The 22,679-nt window shown below is 38.5% G+C and overlaps 1 protein-coding gene across 5 annotated transcripts in view; it reads right to left on the reverse strand.

The window, feature by feature from the left end:
* Positions 1–22,679, reverse strand: part of scai (suppressor of cancer cell invasion) — a 41,361-nt gene that overhangs the window by 8,029 nt on the left and 10,653 nt on the right. For 2 of the 5 annotated variants that reach the window (XM_053485058.1, XM_053485057.1), the window contains exons 4-10: positions 12,242–12,337; positions 11,631–11,747; positions 11,449–11,547; positions 10,696–10,792; positions 10,425–10,523; positions 2,220–2,372; positions 54–194 (exon numbers count right to left, since the gene is read on the reverse strand). In XM_053485058.1, the coding sequence (XP_053341033.1) occupies positions 54–194; positions 2,220–2,372; positions 10,425–10,523; positions 10,696–10,792; positions 11,449–11,547; positions 11,631–11,747; positions 12,242–12,337 (802 nt within the window). The remainder of the gene's footprint in view (positions 1–53; positions 195–2,219; positions 2,373–10,424; positions 10,524–10,695; positions 10,793–11,448; positions 11,548–11,630; positions 11,748–12,241; positions 12,338–22,679) is intronic. The other 3 variants (XM_053485060.1, XM_053485059.1, XM_053485061.1) reach the window with 3 other exon arrangements.

Raw genomic sequence — 22,679 nt, forward strand, 5'->3', positions numbered from 1 at the left:
AGAGTGAAAGCAATGAAAGGGTGAGAAAAAAGAGACGAAAAAGAACACTCAACGGTGAGAGAGATGGGGAGAGTGCAAGAGTCTTCTCTTACAAGAGTCCCTGCTTTGGTCGTTTGGGTGGCAAGATTGACAGGTTCTCGCTCGAGGGCCTGGAGCATGCGAAACATGTCGATGGTCAACTCGCTGAACTTCACCTGAGCAAAAAAAATAAATAAAATTCTCACATCGTGTGTTCTTAAATTTATATATATATATATTTTTTTTTCTTTAAATCCTGCCTTGATCTTGCTGTTTTAAGAAAAAAGAAATCAAGGCTACACCATGTGCACTAAATACAGTACAGTCTAAAAATATTTCAACAGGGACAATTTTTGCCTCTGTACAAAACCACGATGGATTTTAAATGAAGCAATCAAGATATTATTTAACTATAGACTTTTAACTTTAATTCAAGGGAATTAACAATTATTGTTATAAACATTATGCCAATTAATCTGTGTTGAATTTGCATTTGATGGATGTTCATGTAAACATGCTGATTAAAGAGAAGGACATTAAAAGGCTAAACACTCTAACACTGCCTAATAAAACATCAGCGACAGCAGAAACTTAGAGTGGCCAAATCAACATTTTAATAAATTCTTAAAAAAAGAAAGAATGCATTTTTGATCTTAGAAACACCAAAAGGCCTGACATACCGCCAAAGTGGATGATTGCATAATTATTTCTTTGGGGAAGAAAAAGAATTTTGCATCTACCCAAGGTAAGAACACCCTGGATGAGCTAGACTTGTCAGTGTTGGAATTAAAGGGACACCTTCATAAATGTTAATACAGTCACTGTGATATACAGTTTACCTTAACTTGCAAACCACAGGTAACACTCAACAACAAAAAGGCCTGTTATTGTTTGCGGAGACAGGGGTTGCCCTTCAGTTCTGGTTCTAAAGAAACCTCAGAAGTGGCAGTATGTTGGCTTTTACTTGGGCAGACAGCATACCGAGGACAGTGTAGGGGCTCAGGAGTAAAGGGTATTGCTCTAGTAAAATCTGAGGCAGCATCTTGTCATAAAGTTATCAGCACCTACATTTAAAGTTGGAAGTTTACATACACAAATACACTTTTTACAAGTTTTTCCAATTCCTGAGATCCTAGTAAACATTTCAGGGCAGTTACGATCATTATTTTAAGAATGTGAAATTTCAGAATAATAGCAGAAACAAAGATTTAATCCTTTTATTCTTTCATCACATTCCCAGTGGGTCAGAGGTTTACACTTAGTATTTGGTAGCATTGCCTTTTTTTGTTTAAAAATTGTTTAACTTGGAGCAAACCTTTTAGCCAGCCTTCCACAAGCTTATTACAATATGCTGCTGGAATTTTAGCCCATTCCTCCTTACAGAACTGGCATAAATCAGTCAGGTTTATAGGCTTCCTCATGATGTCTTCTATTTTGGGAAGTGCACCAGTCCCTCCTGGAGAAAAGCCACCCAAACATCATGATCCTGCCTCCCTTCTGTTTTATAGCTGGGATGGTGTTCTTCGGCTTGCAAGCCTATTTCTTTTACCTCCAGAAAACAATGGTCATTATGTCCAAACAATATAAATTGTTTTTCATCAGACCAAAGGACATTTCTCCAAAAAAATAAATCTTTGTCCCCAGGTGCAGCTTCAGACCATAATCTGGAATTTTGAAGCAGTGGCTTCTTCCTTTTTGTGCAGCCTTTCAGGTTATCTCGATATCTTTCTCATTTTAAAGCGGATATAGATACTTTTGTACCTTTTTTCTCTTAAGTCTCCACTGGGTCCTTTGCTGAAGTTCTGGGATCAATTTGTACATTTTGTGTAGAGAAAATCTTTAAATTTTAACTGTTAAAGTACAATTTTTTCAACACTAGTGTTCCTTAACTGGAGTAAATTTAGGTTTAATTATTTTAGATGGCATTTGTTCTGATATAACCATCAGTCTGACTTGCCAGCAATGTAAATCAGTGTACGCATCTCCTGATTACAGTAGCATGGGGACTTAATTAGCACATATTTCAGTACTAGCATTTAACAAATGGCCAAAAAGTTTGCCTTAGACCACTAATTGAACGTAGGTCCACAACAACAACAAAAAATATTGACACATTAATCATTTTTAATAAATAATTATATTTTATATAGTATTTATTTCTGTATGATACAGCTGTGTACATCGGTGTCCCCATAGTGTACCTGACTGTTGCAGTTGCCTACAATGAGAGCATCGGCCAGTGTCAGTTGACCAACCACCATGCCTGGCTCAAGCTGGGGCACACCGCCTTCCTGCATTCGATTGGACTTGACCACCACTGTATTGTCGTCATTCAGGATCATAACTGGATCTGCCTAATAAGTAAATAAACCATAACATTTTATGAAGTATTTACAACACAATATTAAAATGCATCAACTTACACTGCCTGGCCAAAAATTATTTTTTTGACTGCCTTTAGCTTGATCACATTATGCAATGTTGTGGCCAATTCATGTGTCAAAATGATTCCACATGCTCCCAAAACAATTACACAGTCTGGGAATATTCCTATACCGTCAGGAGAAAAGAAAATAGTGTGTGGGGGTTAATTTTAGGCAGATCTTTCGATTCTTAAGAATACATCAGCACAAGGCACGATACATCGCTGTTTAGGGTGAAATTATGGGTTTTTAGGGTGAAAATTCCATCGCAAGGCACACACCTGCACACACCAGGCAATTTGGGCAAGCCAATTAGCCTAATCGGCATGTCATCATAAATATCACTGAAGTGTTTTGGAAAATCCTTAAAAGTTAACTAATAAACACTAATCTCAAAGATGTTCAAATATAATGAAAAGATAGGCTTTGCATTTATACACAGCCCATTTAAAAAAAAAAAAAAAAAGCTCTCACACTAATATTTTATCAAACCACTTTTTGCTTTGATTACAGCACACACTGGCCACGGCATCCTTTCGATAAGCTTACGTCAAAACACATATTACCATATGGAGTCACATTAAATTCAATAAATCCAAGATCTTGTATTGATGATGGGAGTCAGAACACTGCATTAAGTCTTCTCCAGCACATCTCAAAGATTCTCAATGGGATTAAGGTCCAGTCCATGTGTAAAAATGATCTCATGCACCCTGAATCACTCTTTCACAAATTAAGCCTGATGAATGTTGGCATAGTCGTCTTGGAATATGCCCATGCCATCAGGGAAGAAAAAAAATCTATTGTGAGGAAAAATGTATCATTCAGTATGTTTAGGTAGTCAGCTAACCCAATTTTTTGGAGCACATAACATTGCTGAACCTAGACCTAAACAACTGAAGCAAGCTCAAATCACAACATTTTTTAAATAAGTATTATAATAAAATATCAAAATGCCAAGCATGTTCAATTGCAGACTTCATTCAAAGAGCTGCTCTACCGACAGACTTGGGAAATCCTTTGTTCCCAGAGCCATGCGTTGCTTTAACAGCTCTTTATGGTGCCTGGGGGTGTGATTGGAATTTGTGGTCAGAATTTGTACCAATACACTTCCTCAGTTAAACATGTTGCTCTCCATCATAACATACTCACTGTTTGCAGTCATATTTATCTACTTAGCATGTACCCTTTTAGCATTGACTTGCACTACCTCAGTCTTGCCATTCACTTTGGCACTGCTGTCACTTTCAATAGCTATAACTATTGCACATCTCAATTTTTTCCACTAATATTTATCTAATTCAGTGATATTCGCACATATTCATTTAATTCTTATTATAAATTTATATAGATAAACACTATATTGCCAAAAGTATTCACTCGCCTGCCTTCACATGCATTTGAACTTGAACATCCTATTCTTATTCCATAGGGTTGAATATGATATTGGCCCACTGTGTGCAGCTATAACAGCTTCAATAACAGCTCTTCTAGGAATGCTTTCCACAAGGTTGTAAATGGTATGGGGTTGTTTTTCAGGAATTGCGCTCAGCCCCTTACTTCAATGAAAGAAAATCCTAATGCTTCTGCATACCAAGACATTTTGAACAATCTCATGCTAATAACTTTGTTAGTACAGTTTGGGATGGCCCTTTCCTGTTCCAATATGCATAAATTAAGGACCATGAATACACGGATAAGCAAGCTTGGTGTAAAAGAGTCCTGACCTCAACCTGATAGAACACCATTGGGATGAATTAGACCGGCGACTGAGAGCCAGGCCTCTGATCTCAAAATGTGCCACTGGAAGAATGATAAAAAAAATAATAAAGTTGTCTCTGTTTCTCATAAAACAACCTTCAAATGCCTAACTTATTCAGCTTCAAACCAGAACATTTCACAAAAATGTCATTGTGGCTATCACTAATGCTCCGTACTATCAGATTTGCCAAACGGTTAACTATTAACTGTTTTAACTATTCTTTGGCAAAATACTCTCTTCTCCATCCATGAGAGTCTTAAAATTTTTAACCAACATGGCAAATGTTGAATGGAAGGTAAGGTGATTTTAAGGAGATTCTTCATGCAGACTCTAAACCTTTTTTCCTCAATCAGTTAGTCATATCCTCACATGGGTTTTTGTATCACACTTAACTTATCCTTGCCTTACCATCCTCATCACTTGTATTTTAGCATGTATGCCAGACATCTCATAATTGATGGCAGCTCACCAGCTGAAATTTAATACCAGCAAAACTGAACTGATGTCTATCTCAGCTGATTTATCCCGATCAAGATCTCAAACCTACTGTAGACGATTCTCACATCTTTCAATATCACATGCAACCTTGGGGTAATCATGGACAGTCAACACAACGATCCCTTTCCTCCCACATGATAAGCTAATGCTATTTACACTTTTACAGTATCAAAGGGATTCACCATGTCTATCCATTTGCATTTTGAGGAGATGCAGACAGCAGATCTGTCTTTTCACTTAATATACATTAGTTTTCATAAATATGCAAGATCTATTGACACCTGGCTCAGGTGAAACCAGGTTTCCCCAGGACTTCCACAGGTGTTTCAGCTGTTCACACCGATCCATTTAGATTCATCACTCAAAAGCAAGGTTTACTGATTTGAAGATTTGAAAAACAAAGCATGGTTTCCATGCATCATTGCATGGTTTGTACACAGTAATAAAACTGCGCAGCAAAAATATATTCATCATAATTTTTATTAATTTTAACTAAATACAGCTGGTAAAGTTCATGCTGAAATGAACCCAGCATTCCTCCAGGACCATGGTGCAACATAATACAGCAGAGAGACTTTACAGAATTAAATGCAAAACATGAAACAAGTTTCAAGATGTTTTTGTTCAAACAGAGTAAATTTCTGATGAGTGCTTTGCTTTCTGCCATCCATTCCTCATAGCACAATCAGCAGAAATATCCATGACATGTAAAAAAGAACTTTATGTGGGATTTCATGTTTTTTTTTTTTTTTTGCTGTGTAGAATAGTACTGGATGAGCTGATTCCACAGTACAATAAGTCTCGTTGACCTGCCTCATCAGAGAAGAGCAAGGAAATGTCTTGGACCAGGTGCCATCTCTGGGCCTCACCTTTGCACAGTTTTTTTTTTGCAGGGTGAAGCTCTATGTCCTTTCACTCAACCTGGGGAAGCATTTCTGTACAATGGACCAAATAAAGTAAAATGTTATGACAAGAAGTAAATGTAGAAGTAATTTAATTTCACTAAATGCATATGTTACAAAATAGATTATAACAATATCCCAAAACAGACTAAGGCCATATATATTACATATATAAGTCCATAAATGCTCTGCAGTGATCTCACTCACTTATTGTCTATACGACTTTACCCTGTATACAGAGCCATGGGGGACCTGGTACCTATCCAAAGAGTTTTAAGGCACAAGGCTCTCTGCACAGGGTGCAAATCCATGACAGGGCAAACACTTACACACACTCATTCACACATTACAGGCAATTTGGAAACACCAATTAACCTAATCTGCATGTCTTTGGACTATAAGAGGGAAATTATATACACGGAAGAAACCCACTAAACACAGAGGGGGGATTCAAACCCCATACACACAGAGGTGGAAATTGAACCCACACCCTGAAGGTGCCAGGGAGACAGTGCTAATTACTAAGCCACTGTGCCGTCTATGCACACTATACTGCCAAAAGTATTTGCTTGCTTGCCTTCACATGCATGCAAGCTTAAGTATCATCCAAATCTTAACCCATAGTTTTAAATATGATGTTTACCAACCTTCAACTCTTCGGGGAATTCTTTCCACAAAGGTTTAGGAGTGTGTTTATGGGAATTTTTGACCATTCTTCCAAAAGCACATTTGTGAGGACAAACACTTAAGTTGCCGAAGAAAGTCTGGCTCGCAGTCTCCGCTCTAATTCATCCCCAAGGTTGAATGGGCCAACCCTATCGGGTTGGGCGAGTCAAGTTCTTTCACACCAAACTCGCTCATCAATGTCGTTATAGATATGGATTTGTGCACTGGTGCGCAGTCATGTTGGAACTGGTGTGGGTGTCACTAGTGTCTGACCTCACAAATGCGCTTCTGGAAGAATAGTCAACAATTTACATAAACACACTCCTAAACCTTTTAGAAAGCCTTCCCAGAGTTGAAACTGTTAAAGCAGCAAAGAATGGGCCGGCATCATATTAAACCCTATGGATTAAGAATAGGATGTTACTAAAGCTCATATGCATGTGAAGGCAGGCGCACGAATACTATAGTGTACTGTAGCTATCTAAGTACAGTAACAAGACCAAAAAAAAAAAAAAAAAAACATTCAATGTCAATGCATTGTAAAACAATGGGGATAAAAGTTGTCAAATTTAAACTGCAAGAAATTCATGATTACTACAGTTTGAAACGCTACGGACCTTGGGGTTGATGGATCAGAAAGAAAAAAACAACTATACTCTGATCAAAACAAGTGTAAACTTTTAAAAGTGATCAGTGGGCAAAAGCAGTGTGTGAGCAGCTTTATTTTAATCATAAACCTAAATATAATCTGGTCACAAAAAGTGGCAGCTTAGGCAAAGCATATGCAATGCAATATCAGTAATAGTGACAGCATAGGACTACTGAATATCAAAAATACAGCTGCTTTATTGGAAAACAACATGCCCAGTGCTGTGTGTTGCTTTACTTCATGCTCAGTGCGCGACAGGATGTGCAACTTCATTTCAATCATACATCTAAATATAATATGCAATGGAATATCAGTAATAATGCCAACAGGGTATAAGCATATATCTTAAATATCGCTGCCTTTTTGAAATCAGAAGTGAGCTTTGAATTGATTTAAAGTTATAAGAAAATACACTTACTGATCACTTAGTTTATTTTCCACTGGATGACTGGATGAATTCATTTTTTAAAATGCCACTGTTCCCCATATCTGTCACAATCTTCAGGTCCAAATGATCTTCCAATAAAAAAATAAAATAAAAAAATCCAGTCCTTCCAGTAGATTTATACGACATCTTTTTCTGAGCAAGATTCCTACCTCTATGCATAAGAAATATATTTTGTTTTCTTCATTTAAGCCCTTTTTTTCTCTGTATTGAGCATGCCTAAGCACATGACTCTGCCCAAACAATGCAGCAATTAGCATTTATTTACAGTACAAACCCGTTTCCAAAAACGTTGAGACACTGTGCAAATTGTGAATAAAAACAGAATGCAATGAAGTAGAAGTTTCAATATTTTATTCAGAATAGAATATGGATAACATATCAAATGTTGAAAGTGAGACATTTTGAAATGTCATGCCTAATATTGGCTCATTTTAGATTTCATGAGAGCTGCACATTCCAAAAAAGTTGGGACAGGTAGCAATAAGAGCCGGAAAAGTTAAATGTACATATAAGAATCAGCTGGAGGACCAATTTGCAACTTATTAGGTCAATTGTCAATATGATTGGGTATAAAAAGAGATGGCATGGCAGTGTCTCTCAAAAGTCAAGATGGGCAGAGGATCACCAATTCCCACAATGCTGTGGCGAAAAATATTGGTGCAATATCAGAAAGGAGTTTCTCAGAAAAATAATTGCAGAGTTTAAAGTCATCATCATCTACAGTGCAAAATATCATCCAAAGATTCAGAGAATCTGGAACAATTTCTGTGCGTAAGGGTAAGGGCGGAAGACCATACTGGATACCCGTGATCTTCAGGCCCTTAGACGGCACTGCATCACATAAAGTAATACTAATGTCCTGGAAATCACATCATGGGCTCAGGAATACTTCCAGAAAACATTGTCGGTGAAAACTGTTCTGTCATTAGACGAATAAAAATTTGAAGTTCTTTTTGAGGAACTGGGACGCCATGTCATCCGGACTAAAAAGGACAAGGAACACCCAAGTTATAAGCGCTTAGTTCAGAAGCCTGCATCTCTGCTTTTATGGGGTTGCATGAGTGCGTGTGGCATCTTACACATCTGGAAAGACACCATCAATGCTAAAAGGTATATCCAAGTTCTAAAACAACATATGCTCCCATCCAGACGTCGTCTCTTTCAGGGAAGACCTTGTATTTTCCAACATGACAATGCCAGACTGCTGCATCAATTACAACATCATGGCTACGTAGGAGTAGGATCAGGGTACTGAAATGGCCAGCCTACAGTCCAGATCTGTTGTCTACAACAGCGTCGACCTCTAAGTGTTAAAACACATGCTTGCCTACAAAGCCAGAAGCAGACCAGCAGCCACCAATCCTAAAGCATTAATCACACCCAGGCCTACACCATGCTTTTTCCAATCCTCTAACACTACTCAACTTTATACAGTAAACCATCTCTCAGGGTATCAAAAAATGGTATGAATTCTTAGACTTTTCTGTTCACCTCACTGTCTTTCAGTCACTGCTGTGCATGTAAATGTGTTATGAAAGAAGAGCAGCAAAAGTGATTTGTTTTTTTGTGGTCTGAAGGTGTCCCTCTTGCCGGAACAAGTGACTTATTGAAAATTTGAATATCCATAAACAAAACTTGGACCAATGCTCTAAGAAAAGTAAAAGTTTATCAAAAGAAAATAATTACGGATTCCAAGACATGGATTCATCACTATGAGACTAAGAGTCCTCAATCGCTGGCAATGAGAAAGTTCAAAAGTCAACCAGTTGAAAAATTGCTGCTTAATGTTTTCTGGGATTCAGCATTCAATGGTGCTCATCACAGTGCAGTGCTAATTGAAGAACTAATGCCTAAACATCAGATTAAATGCAGTCATGAGTCATGGGCTCATTGATGCCCAGGGGGAGTGAAGGCTGCCCGTGTATTCCAATCCAATAAAAGAGCTTTTGTAGCTAAAATTGCTAAAAAAGTTATTTGAAAGAAAGGTGTCTGAACACAGTGCTTAACAGTTTGTTGCAGATGGGGCTGCGTACAGCTGGCATGTCAGAATCAGAAATGGATAACAGTGCAATGGAAGGTGACCTGGTCTGATAAATCACGTTTTTTTTTTTACATTATGTCTATGGCCAGGTGAATATGAATCACTTACCTGAGAAAAAGATCAGGATACATTATGCACTAGGCGGACCATGGACGTGTTCTCCTCGAAAACCTTAAGTCCTACCATTCATGTGGATATTACTTGGACCTTCCTAAACACTGTTGCTCACCATGTACAATACACCCCTTTATAGAAGCGGTATTCCCAGTTTGCAGTTCCCAGTGGCATTTTTTAGCAGGATGTGCACTGCTACACTGCAAAACTTGTGCAAGAATATTTTCAGAAACACAACAATAAGTTGACTTGGCCTTCAAATTATTCCGATCTCAATCCAATTGAGAATCTGTGGGACGTGCTGGAAAAAACGGTGCAATCCACTGAAGCCTCACCTCGCAACTTATATGATTTAAAGGAACTGCTACTGACGGTTTGGTGGCAGATCCCGCAGCATACTTTAAGAGGTCAAGTGGATTTCATCACTTGATGTTCAGAGCTGTTTTATCTCAGAATAACCTGACTACAGAAGAGAAACTTACAAGTCTGACCTAATTCTACATCAAATGCAAGTTTTCGCACTACTCTCACAGACATTCAAATAGGCAGTTATTGTTAAACCATTTTTATGTTTTTAAATACAATAATTGTTTTTGTAGCTGTAATGTTGATCAGGAACATGACACAAATGCACATAAACAGATTTAAGGTTGTGCTTGTAGTTTACACAAAAATGATTCAATAATAAAATATAAATTTAATTTTAACTGTTCACAGTTGATTCACTCCTAAATTAACATGCATTTAGGTGCGCATCAAGATTTTTTGTTACAATTCATAAATTTAAATAATTATTAATAATAATGAACTACATCTAATGTTGATACAGTATCTAGATCTAAATGTAGACATGAAGGAAACTGAAAGATTTGTTTCCTTGTGCCCTTAATCCTGGAGTCTTACCTCCACAAATGCAGCGACCTCCTGCAGAACCAAGTTCCACTCTAATTGGTCCTCTGTGTTAAACCGCTGTGTGTAGTCTTCAATCTCTTCAGAAAGCTCCTGCACAAGCATTGAGCCTTATTATATATTTTAAGCACTACCACTATTAATGCAAATAGTGTGAGGGGAGCAAAATTAACAATGCATTGCACTAATGCTGCTACAGAAGATGACAAATGTCACTATATTTAAATCAGTGTCATGCAGAAATGGCCTACAGTTGGAAAATTACCTTGACCAAGACTTTCACCAAATCCATTTTGTTGAGCAGCAAACACACCACAATGAATCGCGCATAGTACCGCAACTTCTTTACTACCAACTCAGGCCTAAGGGGAAAAAGCAAGGAGAGAGTAAAGAAGAAGTTTGGGAGAGAGAGAATAAGAAGGTAGGGGGAGAGATGGTGATGAAATAAACAAAAAACAGCACAGAAAACTGAGCAAAGGAGGCCAGGAGAGAGAGAGAGAGAGAGAGCGCGCAAAGAAAATGGCAATGAGAGAGAAATTTAAGACATTTTTCCCTGGTTATCCTCACAAGTAGTCTTCTTATGACCACACAGGTCATTAGTCCTAATCCTATGAGTTCTCTTTACATTCTGTATGTGTGTGTGCATGTGTAAAAATGCTATTACTTTCATTATTAAACATTTTTACAGCCAATTATTTATGACACGGTTTACCAAGCACTTAAGTTATCTTCAGTCATGATTTTTTTTTCAACTGCATTTCTTCCACAAAGTTGAGTCTACTCAATAATGTATTGGAGTGGTCTCAACCCAATTCCAGCTATTTCACTGCCCATTAGCTGTGGCGGGCCAATCTGACAAACTTTTTTGGCTACGCTTCGTGACATGTGCAAATACAAATTTTGTGCATGAGCATCAACAAAAGATTAGCATTAGTGTAAATAAATATATAATACAGTACATGAAACTGAATATATAAAATTTTAATCCAGGCTGTTGTTTTAACAAGTCCATTCTCACCTGTCCTCCTTGTTGACCTGGTAGTAATATGAGCGCTGGCGAATGGCTGAGTAGAAGGAAAATGCTTCATTTAAGTAGCTTGTTTCTGAGGTACGGAGGCTAAGACAGCAAAAGGAAAATCATCAGCACATTCTGAGATTTAACAGTGAACGAATCAAGGCTTTCAGGAAAGGCGGCCTTACTAGTAGTGGTAGTAAAGCTGGCCGATTTTGGAGGCCACCTCGCCAATCTGCCACCTCTTGAGGCCATATCGATTGTCCAAGACCTGTCTGTTCTCCCAATTATCACACAAACACAAACTATGAGGGTACACATAGTGACAAAAATACTTATGAGTGACCAGAATCAATTTTTTGTATTTTATTTAAACATTCTCATTAATTCCATAAACAGTGGTATCTCGGCATACGAATTTAATCCATTCTGGAGACAAGTATTTAAGGTGGAATTTTGTATTTCGAAACAAATTTTCCCATGGGAAATAATGGTAATGCAGATATTCTGTTGTAGCCACCAAAAATATTACCAAAATTATCAAACATAATAATCCCATGGACCTACTGTTTGTGAGTAAATATTGAACACAATGCAACCCCCACCCCCAAGAATTTTTGTCATTCCTTGAAAAAATTACGCTTCTTATTTTTTCAAGAAATTGTCATTTGTTGATAAAATTCTTGTCATTTCAAGAATTTGTCATTTCTTGAAAAAAAAGCATTTTTGCTGAACATGATCACTATTGTTTTTTCTTTTTTTTTCCCCTTTAAATTATTAATTTGAATTAACGGCTGACCTGTGCTGTTGCTGAAATTTCCAAAGTTTGGTATAGACATCAAAGGTACGGCCAAAATAGGACTGCCACTGCTTGTGTCCATATTGAGGAAGATCTCTAAAAGAAAAAAAAAGAAAGAAAGAAAGAAAGTAGGCATATTTTTATTAGGAACTCAAGCTGTGTTGACACTTGATCCACTATTTTGTTTGTGTCTATAATAGAAATAAGTCTTGTATCTGGCTGCAGGGTCAAACAAACTGTTGGCCAAGAAAACAAGCAAAAAAAAAAAGGAAGAAAACAATAAAGGGAATTGCAGGAATTAGGTAACATTAAATCCCTGAAATACGGGGTAAACCATAAACTTTACAGAAGATCTCATCAGAAACAAAAAAAAAATAATTTGAAAAATTAATGAATGACCTTGACCAGATATCTCCTACACTCTTGGTTCATCATAAAAAATGACAGGAAAAAAGCTGCATCAGAAAATATGACACCTTAAAAGTTTAAAAGGAAAATATTTCCACATGTACAATGTGACAAAAAAACAAAAGATTGGGACTAAAGAGCTGTATGGCCATAAGAAAACCATTTGTTTATAAGGTTAATTAAAAATGCTTCAATTTGCTATGACACCTCAAGATTGGACTACAAAGCACAGTCATGGGTTCAGACGCATCCTGATTTACCAAAACAATGGGTGTGTCATGGTAGGAAGGAAAGGGTATGATGTGATTAATCACCTGGAACCAGTTACTGTATGAATTGTCCTATACATGTCATACTCATGCGCCAGTCTAGCCCTGCAACCTTTGAGGACTTTGTGCCAGCCCTGCTTGCTTAAAGGATGTCACGCATGAGCCACAGCCTGGAACACCATCCAGTTCTTGCCCTACTCCCAGCCTGGCTGTTATGCCTTGCTAAGCAGCACAGTAAATAACTTTGCTCACCACAGCCTTGGCATTGAATGAACAATTGACAATGAATGATGTAGTGGCTGTCCCAGTGCACCTGTGGAAGTGCTTTAGAAGCTGTGCCTTCAGGAAGTTTTGTCATGTCGTTCCAACAGACTCCTTCGTGTGGGTCTAGGGAGTTTAGCTCAATTTCAAACTGCAACTACTGTAACCCACTATTTAGAGAACGGTAACTTACTGGTTTCTCTGATTCATTGAACTAGTTTTCTGTTTGTGCTTAATTTATATCATAATTTAAACTCTATGCCTTTCCTTAATTTTGTCTCGTGTTCAAAATTGGCAAATATGGTTGGACCATATTTGCCCCAAGTGCTGCTGACAGTACCATTGTGAGCTTTGTTCAGTTTGCATCAATGCTTACAGTAATGTTTTAAGTCCTGAATCTGCACATAAATATTGTTTTCACTATTTATCTAAATATTTATTACTGCTCATGCATCCTACCTAACCCTCTCTGACACTGAGACAATAAACAAGGAATAAAGAGTGAAAGATGAAGCAAGAATGGCTATTTATATCAATTTCCCTTTTTCGTTTAATGTATTTACTGTACTTCACTTTGACCAAGTTGTGGGAAATGCACCCTTCTCTCTTTCACCCTGTTGAAAATACAAAGCAGAATGGAGAAGGTGCTACAGCAGGTAACAGTGTGTGTGTAAATAAACTCATTTTTATCATCTCTGTTACCATTACAGTAAAATGGAGTTCAGAGAAGAAAAAGTGTACAGGTGGAGTGTGAAAGAGAGAGAGCAAAAGATGTGTAGGAGTTTGGACATTGACAAAGCTGCAGCTGTGATGACTCATAGCTGTGATGTGATGGAATTTAACTAGTTACAAATTTCACTGTTCTCTCACTCTTTCATTCTCATTTGTTCACTCTCTCCTTCATTTGCATTACTTTAGTCATACTGTTAGAGTAGTTCTACAGCACTGACATTTTGGAGCTTCTTCATCCTTTAATAAATACGAATGGGTTACATTTCTATGGCCTATACGGCACCTCGTATATACGACCTGGTCGTGTTTTGATTCGAAGGGGTGATAGGTTCTTTTTCCTACTACTGGGTTTATTTAGAATAATTTGTTGTTTTGGTACTGTTCCCAATCTGCTTGCCATATATTTGATATAAATTGATTTATCAGTGGTTTGAGGTCAGAGGGTGGAATTTGGCATACGCCAACTGTTCCTGTAAGGGCTTGTCTTGCTGCCATGTCAGCTTGTTCATTTCCCGTTATTTCACTATGTCCTGGAATCCAGTAGAAGATAATATTGTGATGGTTCTGTGTAGTTGGTTTGCCTTGATTGTATATCAGTGATTATTGGGTGATTTGTTTTCATAGATTCCAAAGCTTGTAAGCAGGATTTTGAGTCGGTGAATACTAAGGCGTTTTGTTCCCTTTCTTTTTCAATATGTTCCAGAGCAAGTAACAGAGCCCAGGCTCCTCCCATAAAGGTGGAACTTTGGTCTGAGACTCCGTAGTGATGTTGGTCGGTTATTGCTGCTGCAGAAACGTGGTTGTCCATTTTTGATCCGTCCGAGTATATGGATTTATGGTAGATAAAAATGCTTTTTATCTCTAGGATTTTTTGACAGAGTGTATACGGCTGAGTTTCCTTCTTATTATAAGCCTTCTTATTATAAGTCAGTTTCAGATTAATATTAAGCTTTTCCAAGCTCCAAGGAGGTGGGGCGCAATCCAGTGTCTTCTTGTGCCAGTCCCAAGTCTGGATAAATGCAGAGGGTTGTGTCAGGAAGGGCATCCGACGTAAAACATTTGCCAAATCAACGATGCGAATCAAGAATATAATTCCCATACCGGATCGGTCGTGGCCCGGGTTAACAACGACCGCCACTGGTGCCATTGACCTACAGGGTGCTGGTGGAAATTAGGCTACTGTTGGTCGAAGAAGGAGAGGAGGAAGGCGTGTTCGTAAGCAGAGAGAGAAGAGGAAAGGCAGGAGTTTAGGAGTGATAGTAGGGACTTTGAATGTTGGGACCATGACAGGGAAGGGAAGAGAGTTAGTTGATATGATGCAGAGAAGGAAGGTGGATATACTGTGTGTCCAGGAGACCAGGTGGAAAGGTAGCAAGGCTAGAAGCTTAGGATCAGGGTTCAAATTGTTTTACCATGGTGTGGATAGGAAAAGAAATGGAGTAGGAGTTATCCTAAAAGAGGAGTTTGTAAGGAATGTTTTAGAGGTGAACAGAGTATCAGATAGGGTGATGAGTCTGAAGCTGGAAATTGAAGGGATAATGTTCAATGTTGTTAGTGGTTATGCCCCACAGGTAGGATGTGAGTTAAAAGAGAAGGAGAAATTCTGGATTGAGTTAGATGAAGTAATGCAGAGCATCCCCAGAGGTGAGAGAGTGGTGATTGGTGCAGACTTCAATGGACATGTTGGGGAAGGGAACAGAGGTGATGAAAATGTGATGGGCAGGTTTGGTCTTCAGGACAGGAATGTAGAAGGACAGATGGTGGTGGACTTTGCAAAGAGGATGGAAATGGCAGTAGTAAATACTTTCTTCCAGAAGAGGTAGGAACATAGGGTGACATATAAGAGTGGAGGCAGAAGCACTCAGGTCGACTACATCTTGTGTCGACGTTGTAACCTGAAAGAGATCAGTGACTGCAAAGTGTTGGTAGGGGAGAGTGTAGCCAGACAACACAGAATGGTGGTGTGTAAAATAACCCTGGTGGTGAGGAAGGCGAAGAGGACAAAGGCAGAGCAGAGGACAAAGTGGTGGAAGCTGAGAAAGGAAGAATATTGTGAAGTCTTTAGGGAGGAGTTGAGACAGGCTATGGGTGGTCAGGAGGTGCTTTCAGTTGACTGGACAACTACAGCCAATGTGATCAGGGAGACAGGTAGGAGGGTACTTGGTGTATCATCAGGTAAGGGGAAAGTGGACAAGGAGACTTGGTGGTGGAATGAGGAAGTCCAGGAGTGTATACAGGGAAAGAGGCTAGCTAAGAAGAAGTGGGACACTGAGAGGACTGAAGAGAGTAGACAGAAGTACAGGGAGATGCAGAGTAAGGTGAAGGTAGAGGTGGCAAAGGCCAAACAAAGAGCATACGAGGACTTGTATGCTAGGCTTGACAGTAAGGAGGGAGAGGTGGATCTGTACAGGTTGGCAAGGCAGAGAAATAGAGATGGGAAGGATGTGCAGCAGGTTAGAGTGATTAAAGATAGAGATGGAAATGTACTGACAGATGCCAGGAGGGTGATGGGAAGATGGAAGGAGTACTTTAAGGAGTTGATGAATGAGGAAAACGAAAGAGAACAAAGAGTAGAAGAGGTGACTGTTGTGGAACAGGAAGTAGCAAATATTGGTAGAAGTGAGGTGAGAAGGGCGTTGAAGAGGATGAAGAGTGGAAAGGCTGTTGGTCCTGATGACATACCTGTGGAGGTATGGAAGTGCTTAGGAGAGGTGGCAGTAGAGTTTTTGACAAGTTTGTTTAACAAGATCTTGGAGAGTAAAAGGATTCCAGAGGAATGGAGGAGAAGTGTATTGGTGCCAATTTTTAAGAACAAGAGAGATGTGCAAAGCTGTGGCAATTACAGAGGTATAAAGCTAATGAGCCAGACAATGAAGCTGTGGGAAAGAGTAGTGGAAGCTAGGTTAAGGGCAGAGGTGAGCATTTGTGAGCAGCAATATGGTTTTATGCCTAGAAAGAGTACATCAGATGCAGTATTTGCTTTGAGGATGCTGGCGGAGAAGTACAGAGAAGGTAACAGGGAGTTGCATTGTGTCTTTTTAGATTTAGAGAAAGCGTATGACAGGGTGCCAAGAGAGGAGCTGTGGTATTGTATGAGGAAGTCTGGAGTGGCAGAGAAGTATGTTAGAGTGGTGCAGGACATGTATGAGAGCTGTAAAACAGTGGTAAGATGTGCTGTAGGTGTGACAGAAGAGTTTAAGGTGGAGGTGGGTCTGCATCAAGGATCGGCTCTAAGCCCCTTTTTGTTTGCTCTGATGATGGACAGGATGACAGATAAGGTAAGACAGGAGTCCCCATGGACTATGATGTTTGCAGATGACATTGTGCTCTGTAGCGAGAGCAGGGAACAGGTGGAGGAAAATTTGGAGAGGTGGAGGTATGCTCTGGAAAGCAGAGGAATGAAGGTTAGCCGCAGCAAGACGGAATACATGTGTGTAAATGAGAGGGACCCAGGAGGATCGGTGAGGCTACAGGGAGCAGAGGTAAAGAAGGTGCAGGATTTTAAGTACTTAGGGTCAACGGTCCAGAGCAACGGAGAGTGTGAAAAGGAGGTGAAGAGGCGGGTACAGGCAGGTTGGAATGGGTGGAGAAAAGTGTCAGGTGTGTTGTGCGATAAAAGAATATCAGCGAGAATGAAAGGAAAGGTGTACAGGACAGTGGTGAGACCAGCGATGCTCTACGGCTTAGAGACAGTGGCGCTGAAGAAAAGACAGGAGGCAGAGTTGGAGGTAGCAGAGCTGAAGATGTTGAGGTTCTCTTTGGGAGTGACAAGGATGGATAGGATTAAGAATGAGTTTATCAGAGGGACAACCCACGTTAGATGTTTTGGAGATAAAGTCAGAGAGGCCAGATTGAGGTGGTTTGGGCATGTTCAGAGGAGAGATTGTGAATATATCGGTAGAAGGATGCTGAGGTTGGAACTGCCAGGCAGGAGGTCTAAAGGAAGACCAAAGAGGTGATTTATGGATGCAGTGAGAGAGGACATGAAGTTAGTTGGTGTGAGAGAAGAGGATGCAGAGGATAGGGTTAGATGGAGGCAGATGATTCGCTGTGGCGACCCCTGAAAGGGAACAGCCGAAAGACAAAGAAGAAGAAGAAGCTCCAAGGAGGTATTGGGCAAAAGTGTGTCTGACTTAGGATGTCCAGATTTATACTAGATTTTTTTATGGATCGGTAGTAATACTTTGTAATCACAAGGATATCCCCAATTTTAACCAATATAGTGATATATAATTTAAAACAAGGCTGATATGGGGCTCTCTTTGGTCTGTTTGTTTTTTAGGAGTTAACAAACACCATTATGGGAGGAGGAAAAACTACCTTTATTTCTCTATATTAACCCCCTGCTACACTCATGAACTTATGTTTGTCTAGTGCTTGGATCTACCATCAAGGTGTTTTTTCAGTACGCCAGAGCCACATCTGAAATGTCGGTCTACTGGGAACTCCTTGAATAGCTCAACCATGTGGCAATTGCTTGGAGAGAGGTCAGGACTGTACAGTGGAAGTGGCAATAACTATCAGAGGAGTTCCTGTAATGTTCAAATTGTGTTAGTGAAGGTTTGTAAGATGCATATCTTTCCAAGTTGGCATCATTTACCCCAAGTTGGTCATTTACAACATTTAAAACGTTTGCACCATTCAAATGTAAATAATTGGGTCTAGACTTTGACTAAGCCATTTCAAAACTTTTGGTACTTTTGATACTTTTATTTTTTAGCCATTCTAATGTAAATTTAATGATGCTTTACTTGCTTTGGATCATTGTTCTGTTACATGACCAAATTTCATCCAAGCATTAGCAACACATGTCCTCACATTTGCCTCTAGAATACTCTGGTATAAATGCCAAACAAAACAGTTAACACAATGAAAAGGAAACAAATGGATAATGATGCAAAGCTACAAAGTCAAATGACTAAGGGAATTAATACCGAGTTGAACTGAATTGTTTTCCTTGGTCTACTATGATCAAAAGAAAAAATCTGAGATTTAGTGAAAAAAAACAATCAGTGCTGGAAGTCACATGAAAAAGCTAAATCGTAATATGAAATAAAATTGAATAACCATTAAATAATTCATGAATTATCAGTAAAGTAATAATTGTTGACAGTATGTTATGGTAGGATGATAGCTGTAGCACAAGTTTACTAATAGTTTTACAACTGCTACCGGCAAGTGTAAAAAACACAGGATTTAAGCTCAGTATTCTTAAAAAGGTCCCAAACATGCCATTTTTCAATATAGAGCCTGAGCCTGTTTTCTTAAGTAGTACGGAACCCACCCGGAAGTTTGTAATATCGCCTGACAACGCAGAAATTGAAAGAATGGACATGCATCGACTCGATTTGTCTTTCTCATCACTGCATGGGCATGAATTAACGGGCTGTTACGCTGCCGCGAGCAACAACAACAAAAGCGGAGAAGCTTACTGAGAGAGATACGAACGCGATGTGTTTACTGATGTGTTTACATGACTTTTTAATCTTTGACAGACATCGTTATAAACCATCTAACAGTACAAAGGTAAGCATAATATAGTTTTCCGACTAAGTACACAGTTTGCAACTAAACAATCATCTTAATCCATTGTTTATTATAAACGGGCGATTAGGGATTATATAGAGACGGATGTACACAGAGAAGAAGCCATAACCATGTTCTATGAGAGTATAAGTTAACTTACACTCCGCATTCATCGTGATTATTAGAACAGGCGATCTGCAAAGATTCACAGAAAAAGAAATCACACTCACCAAGCCTGGTGAAGATGAAGCAGGAACACGAAGCGTTAGCACAGATCCATTTTTTAGGAGCTGCTTCCTAGCGAAACCTGCTTTATATTGACCCGCGTTTGGTGAAAAATGATTAGCGCAAAAAAATGAACGCATTTAGGTTGATCGGCAGGGACGTTTTTCAGCCACAAATTCAGCCATTGCGTCCTCAGCGGCTCAGATGTCGGTAGTGCATGACGACTGCTGTGTTCGCTATTACACCCAACAACTGTACAACACACTCGCTTAGGCGCCATTTTGCTCCAGCGTTGAAAAACAATGTCCGACAGCTTCTTCTCACTCGGGGCGGGTCTTTGCTAAAACACCAGTGTCAATCAACTAGTGTAGGAGCGGCCGCTTTTGGTGTGGCGTCACCTTGCCAGGCATTTGAGATTGGCCTGATTTCAGAAGGGGCATGTTATTTTAATAAATAAAAAGAAAATCACTGGGCGGCTCTTTATCATCGTAGAGTGGTTGTGTACGCACTCTCCTAACACACAGTTCAGTCCAAACAGCTTAAAAAAGTGCATGTAGGCCCGTATGACCCCTTTAATATTTCAACTTAACAGCCATAGCTGCCATCTTTAAACTTATTTCAAAACCACTTCTCTCCTACTTCTTTTCATGTATAAACATCATTCTAATTCTATTGTTTTTGTTTCAATTTCAAATGAGTGAAAAGAACTGAACTACTGCATAATATGATGCACAAAGTTTTTATTAGCATTTCCAAAATGTAATGGCACCAGTGGTCCAAAGATGCCAAAAACCCAAATTTGACTTTGATGTTAAGGTTATGACTTTAAAGAAAGAGAATAAAGAAAAACTTTTAAGACAGAAACTATGTTTTTTATTGATATTATTATTAGTAGTTAAAGAGTAAATTATATGAAGAAAAAAAAAAAAGATGTCAATAACCTGTTAAAATCCGTTATAGAAGTCAGTTTGGTTACGAGTCAAGTAAAACATCATGAAAAAGCCTCATATCAAGCTCAAAATTTTTGTTTAAGGAAATCTTGCACATTATCAGAGATTAATAGTAAGTTTGATCAGCAAGAGAGAAACGTTAAACATGGAATCTTCCACTGTTTAAGAAGAGAATACCCTGTATGACATCTCTGAAAATGTTTGGAGTTACCTTATGGCAACCAAGAATTTAAGTGACAAATAGGCAGTCTCTGACACCTTGTATTTAAAAAGATTTTCACATATGAATTATTGTCAAAAAAAAAAAAAAAAAAAAAAAACACTTACCCTTAACTTTAACAGAGATACTGTTACCGAGTAAAAAAACAAACAGTTAAAATAATTTAATTATTATGATAATTGTAATCTCTTTACAATTAAGATGGCCAAGCAACCAGCTGATAAAAAGTTTTTTGTTGATCCCCAGGGTCATGTAGGCATTAAACATACTAGGTAAAAGTGAAAATGAAAGTAAAAAGCCATGAAAAAAAATGAAAGTAAAAAAGCCATTAAGGAGATACAGCACTGCTACATGTTTACATATGAAGGAGGCCTGAAACCGATTTTGAAATATCGGAATGCATGCGTTTTTTTCCTGTTTACATGGACATAGAACATATCCGATGTGTGTCACATATGAGCAAATAATCGGAATTGGGTCACATTTACCTGACAGTGTAAATGTAGCCTTAGTTAGGTTGCTAGCGTTAGCAACCACATTAACTAGTCTGACTTAAAAAAAAATAAAAATTAGGAGCTTTATCCTAAAAGCCATGCTTATTTTGCTGTTTTATTTTTGGTAGTAACTGTCTTCATGTTTTTGTTCCAGGTTACCTATACCCTAGCTTTGTCATTTTTTATTTAGTATCAATCCTATTACACACTAAATTAATAGTCTTATTTAGTTTAATCTTTGCTATTCAACAAAATTTTTACTTTCTCTTATTTCTTTCTTTCTAAGTTTGGAACCAACATGGTGGAATACCTCCAGCAGGCTGAAGTGTCAAGGCCATACCCCTACATCCTGACGTTGGGAGATAATGACCAGCGCTGCTCTCAGGCATTCGTCTTTCTGGTGGGACAGGCTCTGGAGCAATGCACACTACTTGGGGAGGATAATGTGTGCTTTAAGGCATTTTATATTTTTGACATCAACTATCCAAAGCAGTGTGTATATAGTATATAGTCCTGTATAGGACTTTTTGTAATGTTGCTATGAAATAGTGAGGCCTACTTGAAAAGTCAGAGACAGTGTTTGTATGTTACAATGAGACCAGGGCTGGATAGTTTTGTTCTGCAGAAAAGATATCTAATGTCACAGGGAGATCCGGCTCTGTAGAAGCTGCCTCAGCCTATTTGTGCAATTACTCCATTCTGCCCTTGTGAGTAATAGTATAGTAATGATGTCGCTGTTGATTATCTGCTCTTGTGCTTTTGAAATTTTTTTTTTTTTTTTCTATGAACATTTAATAGGATGTTATTTACTGCATGTATGGTTTGCAAAACTTGGGAGTTTTTTTTGTAATAGACCAGTATATCAAGGTAATTTAACAGTTTAATAGACATGGGCAGATTTTTTTTTTTTACAGATTCACTGTAAAACATGAAAATAATAATAACCTTTTTGTAAGGTAGAATTAACCCAACATTCCAGTTAAAATAAACCAACATCTGAGTAGAAATTTTGGCCCATTTATGTGGTAGAATTAACCCAGCATTATAATTAAATATGACATAGCATTTGGTTTTGACCCATCTTGCTGGGTTAAACAAATAACCCATTTTGCTCGGTTAAATTAACCCAGCATGTAGTTAGTCCAATATTTACCCAGCAGCTAGGTTAAAACAACCCAACCTGGGTTGTTTTTAACCCAGTATTTTTTAGGGTGCAGGATAAAGCATTGACATTGTTTAACATTTCTAAGTTAGCACCACAATAACACTACCAGGTGGCCAGGTTTACCAAATTCTGGACTACAGTAAGTCTAATGACTGCATTAGACAGCATGAAGATATGTTTTTGTTAAA

Source organism: Clarias gariepinus, chromosome 24 (genome assembly GCF_024256425.1).
Source record: "Clarias gariepinus isolate MV-2021 ecotype Netherlands chromosome 24, CGAR_prim_01v2, whole genome shotgun sequence".
Taxonomy (NCBI): domain Eukaryota; kingdom Metazoa; phylum Chordata; class Actinopteri; order Siluriformes; family Clariidae; genus Clarias; species Clarias gariepinus.